Source organism: Triturus cristatus, chromosome 9 (assembly GCF_964204655.1).
Source record: "Triturus cristatus chromosome 9, aTriCri1.1, whole genome shotgun sequence".
Lineage (NCBI taxonomy): Eukaryota > Metazoa > Chordata > Amphibia > Caudata > Salamandridae > Triturus > Triturus cristatus.
Window position 1 is genome coordinate 1,188,790,720 of NC_140592.1, and position 27,834 is coordinate 1,188,818,553.

General features: G+C 45.1%; 1 protein-coding gene across 14 annotated transcripts in view; it reads right to left on the minus strand.

The window, feature by feature from the left end:
• The window catches only part of PACS2 (phosphofurin acidic cluster sorting protein 2), a 456,225-nt gene that overhangs the window by 36,418 nt on the left and 391,973 nt on the right, over positions 1-27,834 (minus strand). For 4 of the 14 annotated variants that reach the window (XM_085627187.1, XM_085627181.1, XM_085627191.1 and 1 more), the window contains exons 8-17: positions 19,794-19,853; positions 14,542-14,699; positions 10,434-10,524; positions 9,686-9,763; positions 9,173-9,291; positions 6,440-6,572; positions 5,460-5,564; positions 4,547-4,653; positions 3,171-3,325; positions 2,126-2,236 (exon numbers count right to left, since the gene is read on the minus strand). In XM_085627187.1, coding sequence (XP_085483313.1) covers positions 2,126-2,236; positions 3,171-3,325; positions 4,547-4,653; positions 5,460-5,564; positions 6,440-6,572; positions 9,173-9,291; positions 9,686-9,763; positions 10,434-10,524; positions 14,542-14,699; positions 19,794-19,853 — 1,117 coding nt within the window. Of the gene's footprint in view, positions 1-2,125; positions 2,237-3,170; positions 3,326-4,546; positions 4,654-5,459; positions 5,565-6,439; positions 6,573-9,151; positions 9,292-9,685; positions 9,764-10,433; positions 10,525-14,541; positions 14,700-19,793; positions 19,854-27,834 lie in introns of all 14 variants that reach the window. The other 10 variants (XM_085627184.1, XM_085627189.1, XM_085627183.1 and 7 more) reach the window with 3 other exon arrangements.

The window sequence follows — 27,834 nt, forward strand, 5'->3', positions numbered from 1 at the left end:
GTGCTGCAGGGCACGTGATCAGAAGTCAGCCTGCACTCCGCCTTACTTTTTAAATCTGGGGCTCGCACATGCAAGGCCAGTAAAAACAGGCGAACCTGCCTGAAACTTAGCAGCAGCTGCTTAACACAGATTTAAACCATCATTGGCAAACCCAATAGGTCTCACCTTTTAGAGCCATAGGCAATATTTTGTCTCCATGCTGTACAGCAGCGCGGGTGCTTTAAAGTGTTGCCTAAACTCATTTTAAAAGTGCTATGACACAGCCAGGATTAATGCGCTTTGTTTCGTACGGTCATTAGTGCTGGATGCATCATGTTCCCTTCTTTATTAGTATTTTTAGTCAGACTTCTATACAGCAATGGGCAGCCTGCATGTCCCTTGGTGCATACAATATCTCTCACAAGTGTGAGCGCATGCGCTGTTGCAGGCGAGACCTACACATGTCCACGTCAAATGACAGATTGCCTGGCTCTTTGTAAGCCTGAAATTATTTGCCCCCTGGGAACGAGGACATGCCTGGTGAGTGGACCTACCTCTGACATGCATGGGCCTCCAGAGATGTTCTGTTCTTGGGGCTGATGCAATGTGGCCAGATCTAATGACCAATCAAGTGTTCAATAAGCCATTCAAGCGCTGGGCCAGCCTGTACCATATGGTCAGAAGCACACCAGAGCAGCCAGAATGCAGGGGAGCAGCCAGAATGCAGGGAAGCAGGGACACCGAGTAGGTCTCTGAATGCCCACAGAGAACCTCCAGACAAGTGAGGGTAAAAGATCATGGTTGGCACCGGCACCACACCCTCTGTACTAACAGAGGTAGAAACACCAGTCTTTCAGAAGCCAGGTGAGCAGGGGACTATAAAAAATTATGTGGCCCTCCATAGCTGTCCTGCTAGACACAATCCTGAATTGACTTGCCTCAACCTTTGCAACATAAAACCTGCTTTGGTAAATCATAACTTCGATTTGGCAATTAAATGCCCATTTCCGAATCCTTTTATTTATATTAAAAAGAAAAGAATATGTGTGTGCCTAGCAGGAAGCATGAAGGACTAAACAAAAGGAATGTCTTAATTAAATCCCAAACAATATCCAAAAGACAAAACAGGAGACAAATCATGACCTTTCACCAAGGCGGCCAATTGAAACGGGCAGCCGAGTGCTGAATGCTATGGGCGAGAGGTTAGGAGCATTGAGTAATGATGCCCCCAGGCCTTCACTGCCCTCCTGGGGGTTTCCATCTCAGAATCCCTTTGCTGACTAGGTCCTGCCTCTGATATCAGGCCCAATCAAGCCACTGTCTGCTGGACCGGATGTTCACACTTCCTCTGCGCTGTGCTAGAGCCAGCGGTGACTATGGCAATACACTGGAGGTTACAAAATCCTGGGCTAGTCAACAGGGATGTAGATCAGGATCCCCTATTCATATACTGGGTGCCCGTACAACGCCCCCAAATAAGGAACCGTGAGCGTGCCAGCTGGTGCTCTTCAGCCCCAACAGAACTCTCATCTGCACCACGGCCACCAGTTCAAGCGTTCAGCAACTGGCGGCTTCTCATATGCATTACAGGATATCCCTAGTTTCCTACACAGATACCTAATGCATATGCATCACTGGAGGAAGTCATTAGGGTGCTTGGGCAAAGGCTTACAATAAAAACAAATCCTGCTGCAAACATTGCTGGGGGTGGGGGGCACTAAATGACCCCCATCAAGACTCAGTTGATAGGTTCATGAGGAATTAGTGACTGGAACCGAGTATCAATATACCTCACATTTACTGTTTATTTTGTGCACCATTTCACATCAACTGGCTGAGGATTCAAAAACAGAAAAATACACACATATATATCTTAAAGTACAGAATGTACATATGGTCCAATCGCCCATATTCCATATTTTTTAATATTGCAAATTAGTCTTCAGATAAGAGAATAGTGCAGACCTTACCTACCTTACCTACTAAAGAAAGTCTAACTTTAAAGGGACCAACAGTTTTTTTCATTACCAAAGACTAATATGACAGATTAATAACAAAAATAACAACAGCAGCAATCGAGCGGTGTACAGAATTGTTTATATGGCAGCAAACACCCCTTCTAAATGTACATAAACCGGTGTCTTACTTGCTGGTTGTGCTTCAAGTTTGTTGAACACATCTTTCCAAACTGCATCTTGAAAAAAGTTGTTATACCTGTAGTCTACGGAGCCCAGGTACTTTGCGACAGGATGAGAACCTAAGGAAAAAAAATAATTTGATCAAACTGCTGCAGTGAATGGGATGTACGTCAGATGGGAGATTTAGCATCAGGGTGATGTGAAGGAAGCTCAGAAGCAGCAGGTTCTAGGCAGAGCTTTGTTTTGTTGAAACCAATTGCATTAAACTGAGGAGCAGGTGACATTTTAAGAAAGACAACACTTATATGACCTCATACTAATCAGTATTAACTACTTTAATCCTATTACTTCTACAAACCTGCTCATCAAGCTCTACTCAATTAACACTTTCACTGCTCCCTGGATGTACGTTTACATACACTCTAATAAAGAGAACTTTTTAGCCATATGGTGCATATTTACAGAGCTCTAAATGGCCTGACTTGATTGAAAAAGTCCTCAAGTTTGGGTGACCAGACAGAATATTTAAAAAGCAACAAATACCCTTCCAGCAAAAGGGGCTCACGCACACCAACACACCATAGTTACCTATTATTATGAGGACCAGCCATCAACAGTAATGTAGTGTGTCATAACTACTCAAACGCCACGCGTGCTTTGATAGTAGGGTAGGTTATAAAGTGGACCGAGGCAAATCTAACTACGCTTTTAATTTTTTGATACAATTGCAAAAATGTACCTGTACACACTATGGGGACGGGTCCTCACAATGCACTGGTCCTTACAAAGATAGTGTTTGTCTGGTTCCAACAAGGTTAACCTCCACTATGAGGACCAAGCTGGTCCCCACAGCGTGGAAATATATATATATACACATACACACACGCACACACACAATAAGTATTAATTATGCTAAAACCTCCATGACACCACAACCACCAATGACTATTGCTTGATACCAAAATACAGTGCTCAAATAAAAAAAGGCGTCCTTTTCGACCTCAAGTAGCTACATCCATTGAAGAAGAGCAAGACCACCTTGAGCGTGCGTACCTAGTGGTATGATGAGAAAGCGCATGTAGCTGAGCCAGTCGGGGGTTTTGTGCGAGAACTGCTCCACAAAGAGCCTTAGCACCGCACTGAGGTAATTCTGGGCTCCAGCCACCGCAAGCTTCACCGGGTTCGGAGGCTGCGAGTTGCAGTTACAGCTAAATGGAGAAAAAGCATCAAGGTTTTGCATTATAATTTGCGGATTCTTTGGTGGCATGCATGAACACCCTATGCCTTTTTGCATACTGTGAACTGCCCATACGTTACATGAGTGCCTGTAAGGTATGACAAGCACACGTTGCAAAGGCACCCAACCAGTATTCTTAACATGGGTAGTTATATGAATATTAGAGAAATCAAGAACATGACTTGCATGAATAAAAACAGTTCCAGCCCTTAAATAGGTAAGTATTGCAATGAATCAATACCTAATCCATCAAATATTCAATCCAACAGGTGCCACAAAAAGTCCTGCGATACATTTTTACTTTCATGTAGAAGGAGATATCAAAATAAATAATCTGCACATATCCATTTAAAAATGCATTTAACATTTAAATTTAGCAAATGTTGACACTCCAAACAAAACATGATTTTCCCATGCTTTGACTGTAACCAGCTTTCAAATTCCTAGTGTGAGCTGTCCGAGAAAGACCGTAATCTGGAGACAACCATGTCTAACGTTGATAATAAAAATCTTGGAAGGGTTTTTCCCACATTTTTGCAACTATAGTCATAACAGGTGTACGCTTTGTAGATTTCTCTATACCGTCTTTTTGCCACAGATCAACTCAAAGCAAAACCTTTTCCCCTGTAGGCAGCATTACGAGTACATATGATTTTGCAAAGGTTAAAAACACCCTGCACATCCCAAAGCAACACTAGCATAGTTTACATAGAAACAGGCCCAGAGTAGTCCCATCTCTCAAGGTGAGAACATTTATGGCAATTATCTTGAAATTGTAATAGCCATGACAGTCTGCCACATACGATCAATAAAACTAACCAATAGAAAACCAGGGCATGTACATGCAGAATGTACACCCCGAGTTAACAGACCAAGTAAAAGTAGAACTTTGAGACCCATTTCTAAAATCTCGTACACACACACTACGTACACAGAATTGAAATTACTTTGTTGAAAAATAACAAATGTAAGTCTATAAAACTGTATGAAGTATGAGATTTCCTGTCTTTTATGAGAAGTCACTGTTGTGGCCAATGAGCTTTTCAGATATTCAAAGATGGCTGCCAGATTCCCCATGAAAGTAAGCAAACCCTCGATGCCTCAATAATTACGATGAAGGTGTATGGGAGGCACAATCAATCCTGGTTCCTATCGCTGAAACAAATAATTGTAGAGCTTAAAATGCACTTACTATCTCTGTATCCTGGAGACAATGGTATTGAAAGCCGCCTGGATATCAGCTGTAGAACATGTGCAGACTAAAGGGAGCGCTTGCTTTTGCAAAATATCGTACAGAAACTGTGAAAAAAAAAAAATATCTGAAACCATGATTTAGTGGACAACTAATCCATTTGAGTGCAGAGAAATCAGGTGTCTAACATGTTAGTTTTGAGGAACCGTATGCTATCCTTGAAAAATCTCTTAGGAAATACTGCCTAAAGTCACACACCGACAGGGTGTTTCATAACCATAGACACAAAAGAACGGATAAGAAATACCATCTGATCACTACTGCTCATGGCTCCGGTGAACTCATTGGTGGCCTCATGAGAAAGATTACCAAGCAATCAAAAGAGATTGAAAAGAAAGCGCCGCACGAGGTGCAACCAGCATGCCTGTTATAATGCCTTTTCTTGCTGTGGTTAACAGACACAAGGATCAGTCAGTGTATTTACTTACAGAAGAGCTTCAGAAAATGAAAAAAAGTAGTTAAGGAGTAATAAAGACTTTATACGCTTATCAAACACTCAAAGCATAAGGCCATACAATGCTGTAGTCAGAAACTTTAGTCAACTTTAATGTGGAAGCTACTTCTGAGACAGAATGTTCCTTGTACGAGATAAAGTCTCCCTCTCTACCCGCTGCCTGTTCTTACCTATAACGCGACAGGAGATGCCAGGCCACCAACAGGCAGGGAACACCTCGATGGCCACCATGCCCGTCTTGATAATACACAAAGGCATGGGCTGATGGAAACATAATATTTCTTGCTTATCAGGAGGATGTCATCCCTGGACTCGAGAATTAGAGCACACAGGATTTCAGCTGGCACAACAATAACCTGAAGATTTGGCAAGACCGCGGGCACTGGTTGGTCAACTCACCTGGCCCTGCCAATCGGACGTATTGATGAGGATAATGTTTTCAGGTAGGTGGTCGTCAGACGTCAGGATGTGGTTTAACTGATCATAAACCGTCTTCCTTGGTATCTAGGAATCAAGAATAGAAATGGTGAAAAAAAAGGCATTAACAGCCGTCTAACTTTTGTAACTCACTAGTGAGACTTTAGAGTTACTTCCTCTGAATCAAACTTAAGGGCACAAGCGAAACTTGCACTGAACCAGTTAAACTGCTTAAGAAAAGAATATTCTCCTTAGCTTGCCAATGGACTGAACAAAATCATTCTGTTTGATTAGTCTGTTTCTGGAATAAAGTAAATGCCGCCCGGTCTCAATGGAACCCTGCTAGTTTTCAGCCATCAATAATTTCTTTATTGGAACTTCTAAACTTCTAAAAACTTGTGGTATGCGGGCTTTTGCACTTTGAACTGAGAAGGATAGCTCGGCGTTGATGTACAATTTAAATACAGGGACATTGGGAATCTACACACACACAGATGCATAGATTTGTAAGGAGATATAATGCTCTGTAAGTGAACTAGGGTCATCTTGCACAAACAAAGACTAACCATACAATTTTGAATCGGATTCCATTTTTGACGGAGAGCAGATCCAAGAAAGCTCATGTATTGGATATGTGGTTCCCTATTTTCATCATCCAAGTCAAACCAACTTGCAGTCTTGTGTCCTCTGCATTCTAGATCAGAGGATACTACACGGCATGATGCAACAGCCAGACCTAGAGTTGACCACTGCACAGGCTACTGCTGATCTATGTCTTAAAGACAGGAGCAGCTGTATATTTCTAGAAGCATGCATTGATGATGCACCAGGATACCATTGTGGGTGATAGTGTTTTACATAACCTCCAACATGCAGTTTTTGAATAATGCCGACACTTGCGGAGCTAGGGACACCGCACAGAGATGAGGGGACGGAGAAGATGAGTAGAGTGATGATCTCACCTGCAAGTGGTTTCTGGTGTCCGGAGAGCGCTCGTTATCCAGGCTGTTGGCTCTTTCGTTCTGCGGCCTGGCTGGCTGCCTTTCCTTGAGAGATGTGCTTCTACCCCGTCGACCCGTCAGCTTTCCTTCAGACCTTCAAAAGCGAATTAAATCACTCAAACTTTAACACAATGATCTTCAAGTATTGTAGCGTTAACAAGAACACAAATCTGGGAAAGGCACTGTAGAAGATTGGCTAGATCTCGGGAAATGTGTAAAATGTGTTCGTTTCTGCAGCTTTCCTTTAACTCTAAGCCAGTTACTGTACACTTCTGATTTAGCAGAAACTTTTGAAGTTTGGATAATTCAAGGTACACCGCAAAGCGGGCAAGACCACAGCATGGTCAAAGGCACATGGGAATCAACAACTCGAGCCACGACAGGCTGCCAACAGTTGCAGGACACAGATGGTATCTGCAAGTACAACCGAAAGAGAGTGCCCACTGCAGACGTAAACCCAACTAACAGACCACTAAGCACCCAACTGGAGTGTGACTGGGATGCATGAAAATGCATGAGTTTTTCATGGGGCGTGGCAATGTCTCTGCCCGATAGACTCCTGGTTTCACAACAGATCTCTCCTAATTACAGATTAATGACACCATCTTTGTTCAATGTCCATGGCTCTATTTTCATCATCAAGTGTCGGGTTTCTCTAATTTCAGGAGCCCAAAGTAAACTTTCGCTCAGAACAAGGAGTCAGAGAGAACCTTTTTAAAGCCCTTCAAATCAAACAGAGATGTTTGTTCAATGTATCCTAGAGATTTTTTGCACAGTCGTCCTAGGCACACGAAGACACTAGTGGGAGAAATGAGCCTTAATTACAGCCATAAAGGAATTGGGGTCCCCAAGTCAATAATGATACATTTCCAAGACAGGAAGTGGAAACCTTAGTGTTGACTCAACCTGAAGGACATTTGGTAATATCTGAACTGGGAACTCCTCTCTGGCTACTTCAAAAGGGTTGACATCCGAAATCACCAGCGGTCAGTAACCAATCATGGGCTTCCTATTCTCCAGCGGCCTGGCGGCTGGATGTTTGGTCACAAGACTGTTTCTTAATTCTAACCTTTTCTTTTTTTAACACAAACTTTATTGCATTTTTCAATAGATACAGCTGACGGGATGCGATAACCCGCAGCAGTTCAAGGAATGCACTAAATGACAATAGAAGTGGTCTAATTCAGTAGTACATTATTGCATTTAAGAAAGAGCTGTTTTGTGGAGCTATCAAAATATCGTCAAAAATACAATTAAGGACATTTTAACCCATTAAATCCCAACCCCCCTATCCCTGAACTCTGCATCGTCAACATGAGCAGCAATCATGTCAGTGTTGGGAGTCTTATTAATGTTGTGTTGTGAAACTATATCCAGCAGGTATAAAAAGTAGTTCCGGTGCTGATTTCCATTGCTGTATTAGGCGAGTTGCCAATGTGGCCCGAACAAGGTAAAACTTCTTTATTTCACCTTTTCTAGGTATTCCATCACCATTGTTGTTTGCATGTGCACTCTGCACACCTCTCATTGTCCAGTCTTTGGATTACAATCGCAGATCAGTGTCCACGGCCCAATAGCAGAGGTACGTGGCACTTCGGATTTCATGAACTCGCGCAGCTATGGCAAGCGTAGTGTGCAAGCCGTGTCACTACTCAGCTGAAGCTAGGTAGCAAGGGAGCTGCAGGCTCGTCTGGGTACAGCAGATGAAGTACCCAGACAACATGAAGCCAGTAATCTGATCATAGCCTTTGTGAATGTTCAAGGAAGGAACTGAAAATTTCCATTTCACCGATCAAAATACTAAAGATACAGCCAAATTTCAGAAAGTATGGTAATTGTCCTTATTAAACTGCATCTCCCTCAAATAAATAAGATTTCTGAAACTTTAACTAGATTTGAGGATGCACATTATAAGCAAACCCATCCTGGCTGCAATATTCTTTAACTAAGCAACTCACAACTAAACCAGGTCTCTTCCTATTTAGGACAGGAAGCTTTACGTCTCAGAGTTTTGGATGAGAGTTTCATAGAGGGCACCAAAAGGAAAACAGCCTTCCTGCCCATGCTTCCTAATGGATATACAAAGGGATGAAGACGGTCGTTGGCAGGAGACTGCAGGGTCTAATCTCTCATGATGTTATTGGAGTGGTCTGAAGTTTACCTGGTCTATAAAAATGTATTCAAGAAACAAAGACACTTCAAGTTTTTAAGCCAATGAAGATTTCTTTTAGTGTTAAGGGAAGACTTGTCATGTCCCAGCATTGGAGGCAAAACACCACTTTGTAAGTGGCTGCTTTGCAGTACGGAAACATCACAATGTGTACCGTAACATTCAAGTCATAAAAAGGCATGAAACACAATAAAATATAGATTCACCTACACATCAGCACATGCAACAAGCACCATTGAGCTAAGCAAGAGAACTAGATGCAAAATCTGCAATGAAAAGTGCCTGGGGGTCTACTTCCAAAGCTATATATATACAAACTATAAAAAGAGGACACAGATGCAATGCAAAATACTTCTATATATTTGTGGTCAATTCTTAGTCTAAGTTAAAAGCATATGAAGGCGATGCAGTAAAAGTAAACATTTTATAAAAAGGTTTTAGATTTGACTCTTGAGGTCACACAATTGTCAATAGTTTCAATTAAGATAGAACAGTCTATTAACCGTGTATGCTGCCCGTGGTACCTGGTGGACGGAATGATGAGCGATTCCGTCTTGGTGATTTTACCACTCGGGGGAAGCCGCTCGATGAAGACGTCCAGTGTGGAAAGCTCCAGGTCTTGTGCTTCTTGCTGACTTGCCTCCTGGAAACATGAAGATTAAAAAACACGTGACAACCAGCAGGAGACTAGCAAACACCACAACAACTATCTGTTTACTGGGACATGTGATGTCTGGACCCACTCTAAAAAAGAACTCAGAGCAGGGATTCTATTGTTAATGTTTCCCTTTGTGCAGTTTAGGGAGCAGGGGAACCCAATTAATGCATGCAGGCTGCAAAGCCTAACTACATGCAGCGGGTTAGGGGTGCAATATATGATCACTGCAGCAGGAAGCTCACGCTATCTCAAAGGTCCCCCCTTTGGTGACTAGTACCATAATCACTTTCTCCCATCCAATGACTATTTTTGGACTTTTTTTGCAAGTGAAAATGAACATGGAAGCACAAAGGTGTGAATGAAGGGAAAGTACACTTACGAACGACACCGAGTCAGACACTTCATCAGAGTGGCGTTTGCTCCCCAAACTCCTCGTCTTTTCAGGCACCTCCACCTGCTTCGCAAAGGAGAGAAAACCAGCATGGCGTTTATGAGTATACGAATATTGACATTCATGAGACTGAGGGTCAGGAAGCATAGATCCTGTTCTGTTCCACTAATCCTACAGCAGTAAGCATGTGTGGGCTTTCCTAAAAAAATATTTCATTGCTTTAGTGAACTGTATATTAAATACCATATATCTCAATTATTGTGCTTAACAAATGTAAAGCCTTATGATCTTCAAAAAAAGACCTGAGACCGACTCTGCTCCGCGAGGTCTTGCCTTCCAGAAATGTGTGTTCTGAGACTAATCTTCAACCACCCTTTAAAATGAGGAACTGTACCTCAGTGGTTAGTTTATTGGACCTCACACCTCTGAGCAAGTCCAGGCCACCTAGGGATCCTTGCAGAGTTGTACTCTCACACCAGGAGACATTTTTATGTAGATAGTAATGGCCACCAGCTTACACACTATTGCAGTCACACTGCTGTGAAGTGATGGTAAAGTGATATGTCAAGAGCTCTTCAAAGTACATTACAACAAAATCACAAATAACTTTTTTATGCCATTTAGGGTTCAACATTCTCATGCAGGCTGGTTTATGAATGAATTTCTTTATCATTAACAAAGTATTTTATTAAGTAATAAAAAGATGAAATCATGAATAGTTATTCCTTTGACTTACAGGACTTGGGGGCTCCCTTTGACTTCGCACACTGTGCAAGCTGCCGATTTCTGTTTGCGAGCTGGAGTGAGATAGACCTTCAAAATAAGGTCTGGAAGGCAACAGAAACACAGGGAGAACAATGAGCGCACACGCTGGCGACATTTCGGTTCAACTCAACCTTGAAGGAGCCATTATGTTCATAAATTATAACAAGTATCCCATAATAAGGGCACATACCATGATAAAGTCAGACCCTACCCCTAGGATGTGTGGCGTAAAATGAAGGTAACATTTATTACTTTTAATCCCAGCCAGGCTTTTTGAAGAACCCGTATTTTATCTAAAACAATGGTTCTCACTGGTATCATTCAGAAAAAAATAATTGGATGTTAAATAACATTATGCAATTAATCTTGATGAACTCGTAAGAGACCAACACCATATAAAAGGAAATAGTTCATCACAGTTTATATGAAACTCAAAATAAAGATTATGTACTGAAACCCAGTACGGAAATAGTGAAGAGTGAAGCCCATAACACAATATGCAGCAAACATAAACCACAGATTATGAAAAGGGATAATCAGTTAGTAACAAATGATCCATAAGATGTATTCAATAGTCCATAAAATAAAATTTCTCAACTGATTAGTTTGTTACTCTTATGTGTCGATGAAGTTTCGGCCAACATTAGATACAAAGGTCTTAGCAGGGCTCTTAAGATGGGGGGACATCTGTAACGAGAATAAAACCAGTAAGAAAGTGCGGTCATCGACTAAAAAACACAGATTCCAGGATACTGGGAAGGATGCTACTTGAGATGTCCATTACAGGACAGCTGCCACTAAATGACCCAAATATACCAGTGTCAACTCAGTTTATATGTGAGGAATACGAAAGGTACTTACTTAAGGGAACCAACCCTGTATCGGTAAAACTGAGCCAATAATTAATAATATATAATAACACGCTAAATGGAAATCAAGTTCATGGACTAGTAAGAAACAAGGCACTTACCCAATTAAGTACTAATTACATTTACACAGGCTGTGGAGGGCTGTCGAAGGCCAAATCAAACTGCACTCTGATTAAATGGAGAGCCCTCATGGAATGTTGAGGTAGAACGGCAGGACGCTTGGAGAATTCAGACGGGGTGGGGAGACAGTGCTCCTATTCTACAGACAGGGCGGAAACGTCCCTTTCAATACTGCGGGCGCACGCCTAGTGGAAGTGTGATAACAACTTCATTCAAAATGAGGCTTGGACAGAGAGCACAGGCCAAGCCTTGTTCTGAAAGGGGAGTGTGGAAGGCACAACAGAATATGGATGAGTCAAGGATGCAAAGGAAGTGCCCAAGGATGTGTGGAATCTAGAAAATAAAAATCATTGGGAAGGAATGATAATCCGTACGGAACAAATACGTAATCATAAGCACGTCGGGACCTCTTGTCCCAACTCAACACTTTCAAGTAATTTACAGATATGCATAAATAATATCAATGAAACAAAAAACAAAGTTTCTGAGGTAAAGAAGAATCAAACATCTTAAAACCAAGAAAATATCATCTTAAATCATCATATCCCTCCACAGTGACTTCCATAAAATAGGAGATCTTAGGGTCCTTCAGTATCAACAGACTCACAGCTGATCCTCTCCCTCACCAGAGACCCCAACACTGCCAGAACCAGCCTCCACGAAGGGATGAAAGACGTCGCCGACTGGATGAAGAACAGCCGCTTGAAACTGAACTCAGACAAGACGGAAGTCCTCATCCTTGGACCATCACCCTCCGCCTGGGACGACTCCTGGTGGCCCCCAGCCCTGGTTCCACCGCCCCCAAGCCGACAGACCACGCACGCAACCTGGGCTTCATCCTGGACTCCTCCCTCTCGATGACCAGACAAGTCAACGCCGTCTCCTCCTCATGCTTTCACACCCTCCGCATGCTCCGCAAGATCTTCCAATGGATCCCGATCGAAACCAGGAAGACGGTCACCCAGGCCCTCGTCACCAGCCGGCTGGACTACGGAAACACCCTCTACGCCAGAACCACAGCCAAGCTACAGAAAAGACTACAACGCATCCAGAACGCCTCCGCCCGACTCATCCTGGACATCCCTCGACGCAGCCACATCTCCGGCCACCTGAGGAACCTGCACTGGCTCCCCGTCAACAAGAGGATCACGTTCAGGCTCCTCACCCACGCACACAAGTCTCTCCACAACCTGGGCCCCGAGTACCTAAACGACCGCCTGACCTTCCACACGCCCACCCGCCAGCTACGGTCCGCTAACCTCGCCCTCGCCGCCGTACCACACATCCGAAGAGCCACCGCCGGAGGCAGATCCTTCTCCTACCTGGCGGCCAAGACATGGAACTCCCTCCCCATCCACTTTCGGCTGACCCAGGACCACCTCGCCTTCAGGAGACAACTCAAGACCTGGCTGTTCGAGCAGTAGCGACCCCCTTCCCCCAAGCGCCTTGAGACCCTCCGGGTGAGTAGCGCGCTATACAAGTGCTATGATTGATTGATTGATTGATTCACTCTTGGAGTAAAGCAACCAGCCCCCTCCATTCCTCCAAGAAGTTAACTCCTTGGAGGAATGGAGGGGACTGGTTGCTTTACTTCAAGGGTTGCTTACTAGCCGATGATTTTGATTTCCATCTAACTTATTATTATAAGTTCTTAATTACTGGCACAATTTTACCTATACAGGGTTGGTCCCTCTAAGTACTTTTCATATTCCTCATCTATACGCGGAGGTGACACTGTTATATTTGGGTCATTTAAAGACATCTCCAACATCCTTCACAGTATCTGTGTTTTTTAGTCGATGACCACACTTTCTCACTGGCAGATATCTGAGGACCCGCAGCATTCGTGTGCACTACATCTTGCCTAATGTAAGACAAGGGAACAAATTCTTACTTTAAGATCTATATGTGTGTGGGTAAGTATGTAGTTGCAGCTCTTTTTTCTAATGGGCACACAGACAACATAACATTTTAGCTCTCTACAGCAAATAATAAAGCTTTGAACTGCAAAGTAAGGATTCTTACTCTATACTTGTATTTAAACAGGGCATAATATTATACCCTGCAACACATGAAATAGATTTAAAGGAAGAAGGGATTTGGTCAGTTCTTTTTGCTATTGAAATCTGAATAAGGAGTTACTCGTTTTTTGAAGGAAAACATCAAAAAGGTATATTCTCAAATTTGGCCAAATTGTCGATGTATCTTCTCAGAAGGGGTGCAGTTCACAACATAGGACAACTAGGTTGGCTTTTTTTGTCAATCTTTCACAGAGTGACTTGTTCTCTTTCTTTAACTTGAATATCTGAACTGTGAACTCACTTCCAGGGACCTACTCTCCAATCCTGAGAGAAGTCAGGCCGTTCATTTCTTTGTATCTGCCCCACACAGTGGGTAGCATTCCTAATTTGCTCAGTTAGATTGTCTTCATTACAGAAAAATACCACCCAGCTGCATTGACGCCAAATAAACGTTTGCATGATTGGATACGTTTATTTTTGGAGTCCTGTCCTAAAGGCAAAACTAGAAATGTACTGGTTATTATGTTTATCTTTGTTTTTTTAATATAAAAATACATTTAATGAAAAAAGAATAAAATAAATGTCTATATAATCGTAAGGAAATACAATAAAGAGAATGAAGAAACTCTGAACAATTGAAACGAACATACAAACAGAACAAGAATTTAAAAAAATAGGAGTTAAAAACTTTCGAATATAAAGCTAGGCTCAGCATTATCATCCAGTGGGGAAGATTAGGGCCCCTCCCAAGTGATGAATGGAAATATCCAACCCTTATGCATTTCTTTGACTAAATCTGCCACATTCTTTCCTACACTGCCCAGACCAGCTGCATTCCAGCTGAAACCATGTACTGGGGTCAAAGGAGAATGGGGTAGGTAGGAGTGTGTGCAAGTACAGGGAGATGAGAGAAAGGTGGAGTGTAAGATAGACAGGTTGTAAAGGGTGTCTCAGAGAAGAAAGAGTGTAGCCCAAACCCTTGCTTGTAGAGGAGAGGTAGCTATGATGTACTGAGTGTCCTTAGCTATTAGTGCAAGTATCCCTGTGTATTGTGCATGCGTTTCCTCACTTTAACTTTGGTTTGGGCGTGCTCAAGACGCTGTCATCATCCTCCATCTCCGGCCCGCTGTCGCTGGGGTTTTCAATGTCCAGCGTATCATAGAGAAGGTCCAAGTCTTCCTCTGCTTCCGGCACATGCTCCGCTGGGTCCTGCTCGGAATCGAGCACCTGAGAACAAGAAAATACAGGCACAGATTTAAGTATTTGTGGTTTTATGCAATGCAAACACGAAACTTGGGCGTCACAGCTCTTATAGAACAAAGCAACACACATATACAATAATATCAACAGGGTAAAGGGATTAGTGTGGATAGAAGGGGAAAAACTGAGTTCCTAATTCTTGGAGCAATCCCCGACAAGGACCGAATTAAAGTTGCTACTGTTTTTCAAGGCAGAGTGTTCCAGATGAAAGGTTTCAGAACTGCGAAGAACAAACAACGCCTTCTGCAGAGACCGGTAGTTCAAAGGGCTAGAAGAAGAGCTTCATGCAAAATGGGGGACCTTTGAAGAGTTAGATGATCTGGAGTATTGTTGACGTATTGTTAATCTCTAATACCCTTCCAGCTGCACAACTTAGGGCTGCCTTTAGAGGGGCAAGGTGTTCCTTTGGGGTGCTCCTAAGTGGTGAAGTACCAAAGTAAAGTCTGGACTTGAACCATTGCTTTACAACCAGAATCAATGTCTCAGATGTTACTCTAACACAGATCATAAGGGATTCCAAGAAGAAAATGTGTGTATGCAGGTCCCTAACTTCCCCTCGCTGAGCCATGACCAGGGATGCAATGCACCACTGGCATCTCGTCGCATTGGAGAATGGGCACCTCTGAGAGGGCTGCCTTCAGAATCCCTCAGCAGAATACAATATACTGCCCAAGGGACAGAGATTCACTGCCCGTAAAACTAAGGTTTTTTTTGGGGGGGGGGGGGCCTGGAGGAGCTATAGGTCATACTGGGTGCATGCAACATTTGGGAGACTGCACTCATATGGTATTAAAGGGCTTTTCATGTGTTCGACTTAGTAATGTTTGTAGCTGATTTTGGATGTTAAAAAAGCATCAAAAATCTGGGAGTAGTTAGTAATCGTCCTCCCTATTTTAGGAGGTTCAAAGTGAGTTCAATTGTTTTGCATGATATATGAAAAATCCTTACTTCTACATTTTCAAGAACAAAAAGAAAACAGCAACAAACACAATACATTGTTTTTTTAGAATGCAACCGAAAAAAACGCTTGTGGTGTCAGTGTGTTTTAAGTTTAAAGGTACTTCTCAAAATGAACAAAAAAATTCAGACAATACTTGTAGAACTTCTTAATTTGTGTTGAGATTTGTTTCCAGAAAGGAAGCTCATAAACCATGGAATCCGAGGGTGGATCCTATATGGGTTTTTTAGTCTTTGAACTTACTTTTGTCATTTGCGGAGTAAGGGTAGATTACATTTTTGACACTGTAAACACAACCAAAGTAGCTTCTGCGCATTTCACAGTAAAAGCATAATGAAAAGAATAGTTATGTTAGTGGCATAGACTCTCCTAATGAAATGGCCATCTACTTCACTGGTGATCTTTTTGAATGAACTGTAAGCTGATGAAATGAATGGTAAAGTTGGGAGATTTTCTCATAGAGGTAAACATAGTTGTTGGACTTGGCCCTTCTGGCAGGTTCACCCCTGAACTTTTTTTGCTTTTTATTGGTGACTTGGTGTGGTGATTTTTTTGGTTTCTGCGCACTTTCCCTGTGTCCCAGGGTAAAGTGCGTGCGCGCTCTGAGTGCATGTGGTGAGATAGGCCTGTCCTCCCATAGGAATGCATGGGGAATGTATGTGTCCCCAGTAGTTCCTGATGCGTGGGGTGTGCAGGCCCGAGTTTGGTATGTGCGGACTCGTGTGATTGAATGCTGCGCGATGATGTGTGCGGCGTGCATGTACCTAGTGTGGAAGTGCCACTTCTAGAAGTGGGCACTTCGGTGTGCAGTGTGAAATGTGTGCCTTGTCGCGTGATTGGCTGGTCATGTCATGTGACGGGCTAGGGATTCCCCAGAGTCAGGATGAGTCACCCAGTGGTGAATGGGGAGATCAGCAGCTAGATGGGTGGGAGGAGTACACCTGGGTCCTGAATAGGGCAGGGTTTTCCCCACACAATGCTGGCCCCGCCCCCTGTGGTGCGACTGACGACCCTAGCCCTGCCAGTGAATAGAATGAGGGGCTGAGCACATCAAGGGTGCTCCCCAACCAGCTGCAACTGGTTTTCCCCCTCACCCTGAACCCAGAACAAAGGGTTTTACTGTATAAAAATGGGGCTGTGTCCCCACAGAAGGTGTTCTCTGCCAGGATCTTACCTGAGGGGGGCTGCTGCTGCTGCTGGACCAGAGGACCGCCACTTGGACTACCTCCCTGCCTGGAGGCCCAGTGAGCTGTCTCTGGGTCCAGCCTTGCCCCCACCCCTGCCCTGCTGCATGCAGGGAAGAACTTTGCTGGACTTTGTGGGTCCCTAAGCGCCTGGGAGCGCTTTTCTTGGCTTCATGGCGCTGGGAGCACTTTATGTGGGTCCCTAAGCGCCTGGGAGCGCTTTCCTTGGCCTCTAGCGCTCAGGAGCGCTTTATTGATGCCAGCCGGTGCCCACCCGGCGTTGACCCCGCTTATTTAGTTATTTGATCGAGCGGGAGCCCACCCCGCATTGTGGTGTGCTCACGGGTGCCCACCCCGCTAATTTGTTTATTTTACGGCGGGTGCCACCCCGCCGTATATCGCATCTGGAGAGGGAGCCTACCCCTCGTTGCCGCTGAGAAAATCACCGCCGCGGCCCTTGGGCGAACCGGAAGTCAGGCGGCCCGTGTGGGGACGTGGGCGGGACGTAGCAGCAAGCAGGAAGCGGACGGGAGCCTACCCCGCGCTCCTGCACTGAAGCCGGAGATCGGTGCTGAGTGACGCGGGGCTCCCGTGAGAGCGAGGGAAGCCCCGCGCCGAGAGAGAGGAACGGAGTCCCCCTACGAGCGGCCCGGTGAGTAGGGGAGGGCCCGGGGGGCTCCGCGGGGCCGGTACTCTCTGTTACAGAGCGCGTGGACGCTCTGAACGTCTAGGGGGCATTTTCCATTGATTTTGAGCCCTGAGAAGGCTCCAACCTGGGGCACCTTTCCTTTGGTGTCTCGAGTCGCTGAGAGGGACTCCAGCAAAGGAGCGCACACCTGTTTAGAGCGCCGTGCACGCTCTAACGACGGGGCACGTTGTGTCTGAGCCACGGAGGCTCTAGGGGGCATTTATTGATCGGAGCCTGCGAGTCTCCGGAGGACATTCTTCTGATAGAGCCTGTGGGGCTCCAACACGTGGGCACGTTGTTTTCAGAGCCCACGAGGCTCCAACGAAGGGGCAGAGTATTGGTTTAGAGCCCACGTGGTTCCTACGACGTCTTGGGGGCATTAGACATGCCCAGAGCCTGGTGAGGCTCCAGCGTTGGCCCCATCATTTGTCTAGAGTGACATACTGGTGTAAAAGGGCACAGTGGTGCCCATGCCCATTTTCCCAGCTGCCCAGCACTTAGTGGGCAGCTGCAACGTTTAGGTTGTGCGCCCTGGTTTGCGCAGCCTGCGCAGGTGCGCCCTGACGTTGGGACACAGGGCGTCCTTGCCCCTTCAAGGCCAGTTGGCCTAGGGACTGCCACAGATAGTGGCTAATGTGAGTTTTTGCGCCATTGTTCCTTTCCTGTACCTCTGAACGTGTTTATGTGTCATGTGCTTTGCTTTGCACCTCTGAATGTATTTTATGCATCCTGTGGTTATGTGCTTAGACCCCTACAGGTAGAGTGATACTTAGGTGGTTGTTTTTCTCCTAGTACAGGTGGTGCTGGTGAGGTCCTGATTCCCTGCGTAGTATTTTCCTAAGGTGGTTAGGGTTGCGTAGGTGGTACTTTCTGGTTATCAGGAGTTACTGATTGTGTGTTGTATATGTTATTGTGTGCTATGTTCTAAAATATTATTCCTACGTTCTAAGTGCTATTTCTACAAAGTGCTAATTCCTGACAGTGGTCCATGTGGCCCTGTCCCCTGTATATATAATCCCTTGTAAATTCTGCCCGTGCCTGTTGGCACATTGTAAAGTGTGTGTTTTTATCTGATGTGTTGTGTATAATACAAAGGCTATTTTTATAGAATACCTTGTGTGGAGTTTCCTTTGTGGTGGGCCTTGGGTGTTGTTGCTGGGTGCGCGCGCAAACGCTTTACACATCGCCTCAGAGATAAGCCTGACTGCTCGTGCCAAGCTACCAAGGGGGTGAGCAGGGGTTATCTTTGGCGTGTACCTTCCTTGCCCTGACTAGAGTGGTGGTTTCTGCCTGGCTTTGGCGCAATCCCTAGCCAACCAGAAATCCCATTTCTAACATTAGTCCTTTGCGTAGTTTAGATATGAGAAAAATATACAGCAATAGACCAATGCAAATAGAACTTTTTGGCCACTGTTCTTGGACGAAACTTCCACTTGACCGGTGATCTGCTGCCCTAGGTTTGTCAAGAAAGGTATCACCTTGGATAGAGAAACAGGTTACTTGCTATTCATAATGGATAAAAAAAAGTTTATGTTTTGTTTCCTCAGTGTGTTTTACAAGAGTTTGACAAATCCTCTTTGGTTTGCATTGCCCGGCAGTACTTATTTGTACAAAAAAGCAAGGCCCATCTGAGTAAGCGTGTACTTTAACTCAATCGTCAAATAGTCTCAGTTAAGCTGAGACTCAATGAACTGGTAAATCACAGAGGCAATAACAGTGACTAGGCCTTGGTGCTTCATGTATTTCACAAATAAAAGGCAAACTGAATGACCTTCCATTGTTTGTAGTCAGTTTCAGAGGTATGAGGGTAGGGTGGGCTTACTAACTTCAGTGTTTAAATCAATAATGTGTATGTTTGTTATACTGCAAATGTTAAGAAACTGACTAACAATTTGTTTTTCCGAAAACAATTAAACTACTGAGGTGAGTTTTCCACTAAATCAGTTTGACATTCATTTCGCTGTGTAGCCTAATCTGATCAGAGAGACCGGTATTTGATCGACAAAGGCTTTGATGAACTTTTATACTATTTGTTGTTTTTGACAGTTACCAATCTCTGTATAGGAGGCAGAAGTGTTGCCACCTTCGTGAAAGGTCGTGAAGCATCATGGGACTCTGGCCAAGCAGAAAGGAGCTACTTCACAGCTGAACGCCATCTTGGAAAAAGGGCAAAATCACGCACAGCGGGGCGTGAGGTGGTGGAATCAGCGAGCGCAAACTGTTTCACGTACCTCGTCAGAAACTTTGAACCTTCGCAGGAGGGCCACCACTTTCTGCTTGAAGTTTTGTTGCTATGAAAAGAAACAAACGGTTAATCATTATGGTGGGATGAAGAACAGACACGTCAATAGCAGCATCACACTAACTGTTAATTAATAGTAGCGACTGGGAATTAGAAATGCATGTCTGGAGAGGAATATGCCATCAGATCTGCTTAAGCAATGCTTGGTTAATCCAGGGCTAGAGATACGTAGACTTCTGCGTTTATGATCTATGATGGCAGACTTCTCATGTTCAGATACATTTGCCTGCTTTATTTGACGATCTCTTCTGAATAATGCGCGTCACCAAGGATTGCGTGTCAAGCAGGTCTGACTGCAGTTCACTTGTATTAAGATGGTTACATGTGGCAGCTAGCAATGTTAGCTCTCGTGTCATAGTACTGACAATGTTCCAAAGGGGTACGTGTTGTAAATGTTGTACACAACAGAAGGAGTTCTTCATCGTAGTGACTCTTGCACTGGTAACCTTTAGATTCCCATCTCCAGAAATGAGGGATGGTCAACAGAGCAGAAAGACAACCTTTGAACCCAGCAAACAAATTGTGGCAAAAACGAAATCCTGATCAGAAGCTCAGCAAGTCCCTGCCTAGACGCACATCTTATGCACGCTGCCCAATCCTAAATGCCCACTCTTAGCGAGAGGTCAAGGGTTGCTCACACAAGAGAGAAGGAGGGGTTGGTCATGTAAAGGACAGGGGACAGATTAAGGTATTAGCAATGTGTAAGTACTGGTTCAGCTGGTACCCCATCCTCCAGATACGTAAATATTACAAATGAATGACACCTGGCCAGGAGGAGCACCAACCCATACGAATAAAATCCTACCTGGAGCACATACGAAAGGGACCGTCATATCAAACAGATTAAAATCCGCGAGAAGCAGGACAAGAGGCTAATGCGATGGCGCCACCTTGATAGGCGGACAAAGTCAGATCCAGGAAAGAGGCGATTCAGACAGGCCTCTTTTGACCAAACTTCTCTGCACAAAACCCTGCATCCATCAGGAACAGGGCTGCTGTAACCTTGCCCCAATTTAGGAAAGAGTTGAAGACACACCTCTTTAAAGAGCACCACACTACGATACAGTAACAGCCCACTCTTGTTCTTCGAAACCAGCTTCCCCTCCAATTACACTCTGACCGCAGCTTTGCCTTGGTTTGCGCTCTACAAATAGCACATGCATATACACCATACCACTGGCCGCTGCGTCACCGTGATCAAGAATGGTGCTGACCTTGAAGAAGCTAATCCTTGTGAGTTGTGTACTTCACCCAAGAATGGCCACTGAGCTCCTTCCAGTGGAAATGCTCACGATAGAAGATGGCCAACAAGTCGCTATTGGTAGCGATGGACATAAAATGCTCATCATTAGCGTATCTGAGCTGCAGGAGGAATTCCTCTTGCTGATCTCTTTTAGGAAGACAGTGTGCCCTTTAAGAGGATATGCATCCTGAAGGCCCCGTTCTGGGGCAGTGATGCCCTCTCGGAGTCTTTATAACAAGACACCATTGACCAGACACTTCCCCCCAATACAGCAACTTAGACGAAGGAGAAGGAAATCCCCTTGAGCCCCCACGAAGGGCTTCAGAGGAAAGAAGAGAACGGGGGATTGTCTGGGTCCCCTTATTTCCTCCTAAGCCCTTCGTGCCCAGAGGTGAAGTCCTTCCGGTACTTCACCAGAGACACAAAGTGACCTAGAAGTTTCCCAGGTCTCCCCCATTCTCCTCCTAACTGGGAGCAAAGGTCAGATGTAGAGAAGTACCGCCCCCCCTCCATTAAAAAAGGGAAGCCAATGCATTTAAGACGTCCCACAAGGAGTCAGATAAAAATAGAAGAACACCTATTGGAAAAAGGGAGGATGACAGCCTGACCAGTGAATGGCACAGATGGCTGGTGAGAGCCAATTTTCAAGAAGATTGGCCCTCTGGTCAGACTCGGCAGCAGGGATACATCTCTTGAGACGAAAAACGACCTCAAACTTCAGACCACTTTTTCAGCTTCATCGAGCCCCTGGAAGAGGGTGTCCGAGTAACCGCAGCCCAGAAGGGAGAAAAAACAATCCAAGCACAATTCGAATGTATGAAACTCCGAGGACAGCCAGAGGTATGAAATGACTAGGTCTGAGCGTGACTAAGAGGCCCTTTCTGAAGCGACGTTCCAAAGGGGCTTGTACCCGTACACTCCACACAAACTCCAGGGTTCAAGGCTTTCGCTTCAGCTGCTTGGGAAAATCGTGGTTTCAGAAGGTTCAATTGAGGGATAAAGGATCTTGGCTGCCTATGGATCTCCTCAAAATTGCCCCAAAACAGCAGCTCCTCTAGGTTTAAAAATGACCACTGAAGAGCAAACTCGGTGGGAAGTCACCGCAACACAAAAAAAGCTTGTAGTCAGCACGAGAAAGCAGTCTCCAGCGCCACAACCACTTTGTTCACTGAGCACTCCGAGAGGTGGCATCGCGAACAGAAAGCCGAATACCATTTACCCTTGCACTGGTGGGAAGAACCAGTCCAGCATCTCCTTGGACATGAAAGGTCACAGCACATGTAACACAGCTGAGAACTAAGAGCGACCTTTGAGCTCCACTTTGCCCTTAACCGATTAACAGAGAGACTGTCCAGACTGATTCCGAGAAAAGCCCAAGAGCCCACTTGTCCTTGAAAAGCATCGCTGTTCAAAGGACACCACCCAAGCTGACAAGACTGAGCCTAACAGTAGGAACAAAATATCAGACGTGTGCCAAGGACAACATTCCAGATTAATACTCATGGGCGAATATTTAAGGTACAGTGCCTGAGTACGACAAGTCCCACGCATACTCCAAACACCACCAAAAGTGCCACAGGAGTTAACGGCAAGAAAAAAACATCAAAACCTCCGGCACCAAAGTCTTTTCTGCTGGAAGGAGCAGTTTGTTAACTCTAGATCAAACCAAATCCAGTAACATGAACCCAATGCAGAGAGACAGTCTGTTGTGGAAGCACAGAGACCTCAAGGTAAGAGGTGACTAGGGAAGAGACCGGAGCGAGTCTCCCTGGAGACAGCCCCCCCACAGCCTAAATTACAAATTTCAACAAGCATAACAAGACCTAGAGAGGATTGAATGTGCTATCCCTGGAGAAAACCACAAAAGGCACACCACCCCAAGCCAAAAGCATACCTCCGCCATGCAAAAACTCCATTAGAGGACTAAAGGAGTGGGACCCTTGAGCCAATTTCAGAAGGGGATCACAGCAACAATCACTGGAGACAGTAAGAGCCTTAGGGGAACAAAAGGGAAAATCCCTCAGGCAAAGACATAAATAGAGGTTCAGAGAGAGAAATGCATCTCAGGACCTGAAATGTTAGGTAACAAAGGCACCACAGTTGCTGCCCAGGAATGACTCTCGAAAGGGCACCTCTTGGGAAGGATAGTAGGGAGGAGGAAAGTTACCACGGAGTTTCCTTGGCAAAAGCTTCCTGGGGAATCAAATAAAACATTTGGGAATGAAAGACATCTCAGGAAAAATGCACCCAGAGGGTGAAGATTGTCAAAAAGACCATGAAGGGCCACAGCAGAAACCATATGAACAGTCCTATAGGACACCTCAATAATGGCCACTGCAAAAACCCTAGAGGTAGATGGTGGAGAACCTCCCACCAACCTGCCAGACACCTACGATCCACCTACCTCTTCTTCGCAGACACCCCATGGATCCACAAATGGAACAGCAGAGGACGCTCTGGCGACCAAAGCTTGGATCGACCTTCCCCTGCACCGCAAGACCTCCTCATTGATGAAGGATTTCAGGAAAGGGCTCAAGACCTGGCTGTTCGAATGAACGGATTACCACAAAGCAGTTAGCAACTCCAGCACCTTGAGATCCTCACAAGTGATTTACAGCACTTTCTAAATCCCCGATTGATTGATTGATTGAGGACAGAGTAGAGGTATAACTGGGGTACACTTCAGGCATAACCCGAGAAGTACTAGCCCAGGTAACCTCGGAAAGGCTCCAATGAAAACTACCAGAAGGATGCCTTGTTGTAGCTTGGTAAAACGTTCCATACCACTCCCTGTGTGTTGCACAGTTGATAGGGACCGAGGGGCCCGTTGGTCATTCCGGGGAAAGGACCTAGAAGGTGGCTTGGTCAAAGCTCGAAGGACAAATCCCAAAGATTATTTAGAATGGAATTAAGAGAGGGATTCATCAGGCAGAAGTGGATGAAAGGTCTACGGCAGGCATCCTGGAAGGAAGCCGATGAAAAACTCAAAGCGCAATTTGAACAGAACCCGGTAAAAGGGTTTCAAAGTGTTTTCGTGTGCAGCCCCAAGGAATGGCGAGAATGGGTTTCTAGGCTGAATGTAATCACCTACCAAAGACAAATCACATGCAAACATATCACATGCATTAAAAACGGGGCCACAGAGCAGCAGCCCTGCAGGAGCTGTTCCCAAGCTGGACCCATTCAATCTGGCCAACATGCAATTCACACATCACTGATTGACACGTCACTGAAAAAGGGAAATAAAGCACAAATGGAGTGATGTTTTTAATGCCATCAACGTGACTATCTGCCTGCCGTGGCCAGACTAGTTTGAATTGATTGTTTCCCGCATTTATAACAGTGCAGACGAGCTAAGCAATCAGAAAAGCTTCCCTCGACCAACTTAAAAATATATATGACATTTCCATGGAATTATTAAACACTGAGATGCCCCCTCTGCAGAAATCCCGCCGGCAACCTTCCCCCCCTGCCCCAGATTTCCAGAGTCTATACTGGCTCTGATAGGGCGCTTCCACAGAGTACTCACAGCAAAGAATGCATCGCATTTTCTGCAAAATAATCAATTTTATTGGTGAAGAAAGAATATTTGGGATGAAAAATGAGGGGCAACGTTTTGGCAATAAGTGGTGCAATTAAGTGGTGTGAAGGTTTTCATGCCTTTATGGGAGACCTTTTGAAAAAACGTTCTCTGAATGTTAGGATATTTCTCTCCAATTTTCGTTCACTTTGGCAGCATGATTTTTTTCCGGACAGGATCAAAAATTGCGGGGAATTTCACATATTACAGAATGATTCATCCATTCACCAATCTCAAGTTACTGCCAAATTGAAAAGGCTACGAAAATGATTGGTCTAATCAGACACCGATGAGATGTTGTCCCCTTACATATGTACTAGTCCAGTTCCTTCAAAGCAATTAACATTTTCTATAACATCCCAGCCTTTCCCCTAGTACTGCAGATATCGCATCCAGTATAAAGGAAACCCGGGTTCAGTTGTTTGACTAAAACTCCGGCCATAACCCCGACACTGAACGGCACCGACTCCTTCCAAGAGAATCTTTAACTATTTTCACTACACGCACCATCATCGTTGGTTAAAATCCAAAACACGAATTGCGCCGATCGCCCGCGAGGTGGCGCAGCTTTCAAGGTGTTTTCTTGACCGCGAACGCGGAACTATTGTTGACTCCGTAAACGACCACCAGAGGGCAGACGCAGTCCATGCTAGTGCGCTCATAACTGGTGCACAGCTCTCTAGACTTGAACATGAACCCTTAGGCTACTCTGAAGGGAAGCGGGTGTGACTTGTAAGTGAGATTAGGGTATTCCAGATGCAATACTGATTAGAGGATTATTGTCGAGGTGGTGCGCTCTATAGCTTCTTCAGGGAAGGTTTTTCGAATGCAACAGGGACGGAGGTTCGACACAGTCCCGGCTACGTCCGAATAACCTTGTCACGAATTGGGAAAGCTGTTTGAATGATAGACGCAGTTCACGCCGGGGGAATATAATAATCGATTCATCCGATTCCACTACTTCTTTTAAGTGGCATGATTTTTCAAACTCTCAAGCGTCGGATGGGTTACAGCACTTACTGCGCGGGCACATTTGTACCCACCGGAAGCAATTACAAGCATGGCCGGACAGCCCGTTTATTCCACCGAACATTTCCCAGCTGCATGGCTGCCAAGGTTTCAGAGTGCTATGCGTGACATCTTGATAATTTCAGCGTAATTATGAGTGACATTTCAACGACTATGAGCAACACTTTCTCATGAGAAAAATCAAGCAACGAAGACCTGCCCAGCTGAACAAATGCGCTCCTGTAAAGGTAAATTAAATTAGGAAGATTAGTGACTTTACAACTTTGTGCAGACTGCAGAGACTCTAGAGACTGCAATGCAGAGCTGCTCAGCAGCTGTAAATTGACTTGCAGTAAAGCGCGGCAGCTGAAGGATGACGCGCTCCTATTAATTACATTTGATTAATCTCACCCCAACAATACATAATCCATGTCACTGCCCCCTTCATTGCATGTTACAGTTTGACTCATGGCTGGTGGCAGCACATTGCTGACTCAGGGGTCTACTTCTGGTGGGTGCAATGCCCCCAGCTTTCTTCTGCAAAGGCCAATCATGCTGGTACTTGGTAGGGCTCTGCTGTGTCAGTGTGCACCGATTCATGATGGTCAAGCAATATGGCAGGCTCAGCTGCGACGTGCTCCGGGTAACACGCAGCCGCAGTCTCGGAGGAGAGGAATTGACTTGCGCGGCTGCATTCATTACTCGGCTGCACTAGACTGCAGTGCGGGGCGGCCAGACTGATGAGGCACATGGCACCACTCCATGGAGGTCGCGGTCCCGGGAGTTGGAGGCGGTGAACGATGGTCTGTCTCCGAATCTTTACGCCGCTGGGCCCCGGCCTAGCCACATGGCACAATGCTGTGTGAGCTGCAGTGGCGGGCTAATGGCTGCAGGAGTTTAAGTTGACTCAGGCTACCACATTAAAATATACCTCAACCGCCTGCTGATGCCACGGGCAACCGGGCCCATGACATATAGGTGTTTGTATCTCACTGTCCTGGCTGGTTTGGCTGTTTCGACAGTTGCGATTGGGCAACTGATCACAACTGACTCGTGACATGTAATGCCTTCTCCTTTTTATATTTTAAGTTGTGTTTACTTCTTTTTTGTGCTAAACATCTTACATTCTTTTAAAGAACATTTAACGAACTAAATTATTGTTTTAAGAGAGGTTTTAAAGATTATTGAGTGTATATGTAGAATTTGTTTAAACGTGATGTCTGCACTTTTATGGTATTTTTACCGAAATAAAGTTTTCTGACTGACTGACTGACTCGTGACACCCCGAGTCAATCTGAACATGCTGCGCCGGGTTGTTGCTGGGTGAAACATTGTAGCCAGCCGAGCTCAAAGCAAGCTGAGCTAGCCCCCAAGCTTAGCTTGCTGGAAATAGCGCGGACACAGGCTGTCAGCTAAGAGCTTTGCGCAGTGTGGTGCTATTTAGCAGTGCTACAGCCGCTTGCTGAGGAGGTGCTATAAATGCATGACAATGCATTGCAGTGCTGTGATGCGAACCAACACACTGAAATGTGTTAGTCTAACACCTGATGAGTGGTACTTGGCAGGGCTGCAGTGGACTGAATCAAGTAGCGTAATGAAACTTGAGGCGGCACCCTGCAAAGTACATGGAGGGGGGACCCCCCCACGCTCGGGACTCAGTCAGGAGCTCTCAGGCCAGGGGCTGGCCACCTATGCACAGTGCCAGAGGGGGCCCACCCGGAGCTTGGGCCCCCTTGCACTGTGGTGGCTAGTGTTACACCACAGGCTGGAGCCATTGGTGGCAAGTTTTCGAAGGCAGAGGGCCACTGGGGGAGCCTCTGCTACCTTCTCCAGCTTCCCCGGGTTAATTATAGCTGACACACAGGGGCTTTAGGAGAAATGGAAGAAACAAGAGAAGTGAAAGACAAAAGAAGAGAGAGAGGAGAGTGGAGTAAGGGGTGGGACAGGTTTGAACATTTTTGCCAGGGTTGATTTTGGTTCCCACTCAGACTATGATCACAAGTTCTTTCAGAAAATGCTTGATGTGCTGCAAATATTATAACAGTCTTCTTCACAGTAGTAAATTAGAAAAAACATCTGAAGGGGCACGGGTAGGGTTGTTACCTGGCCATTTTTATACTGAAATACCCAGGATTGTAA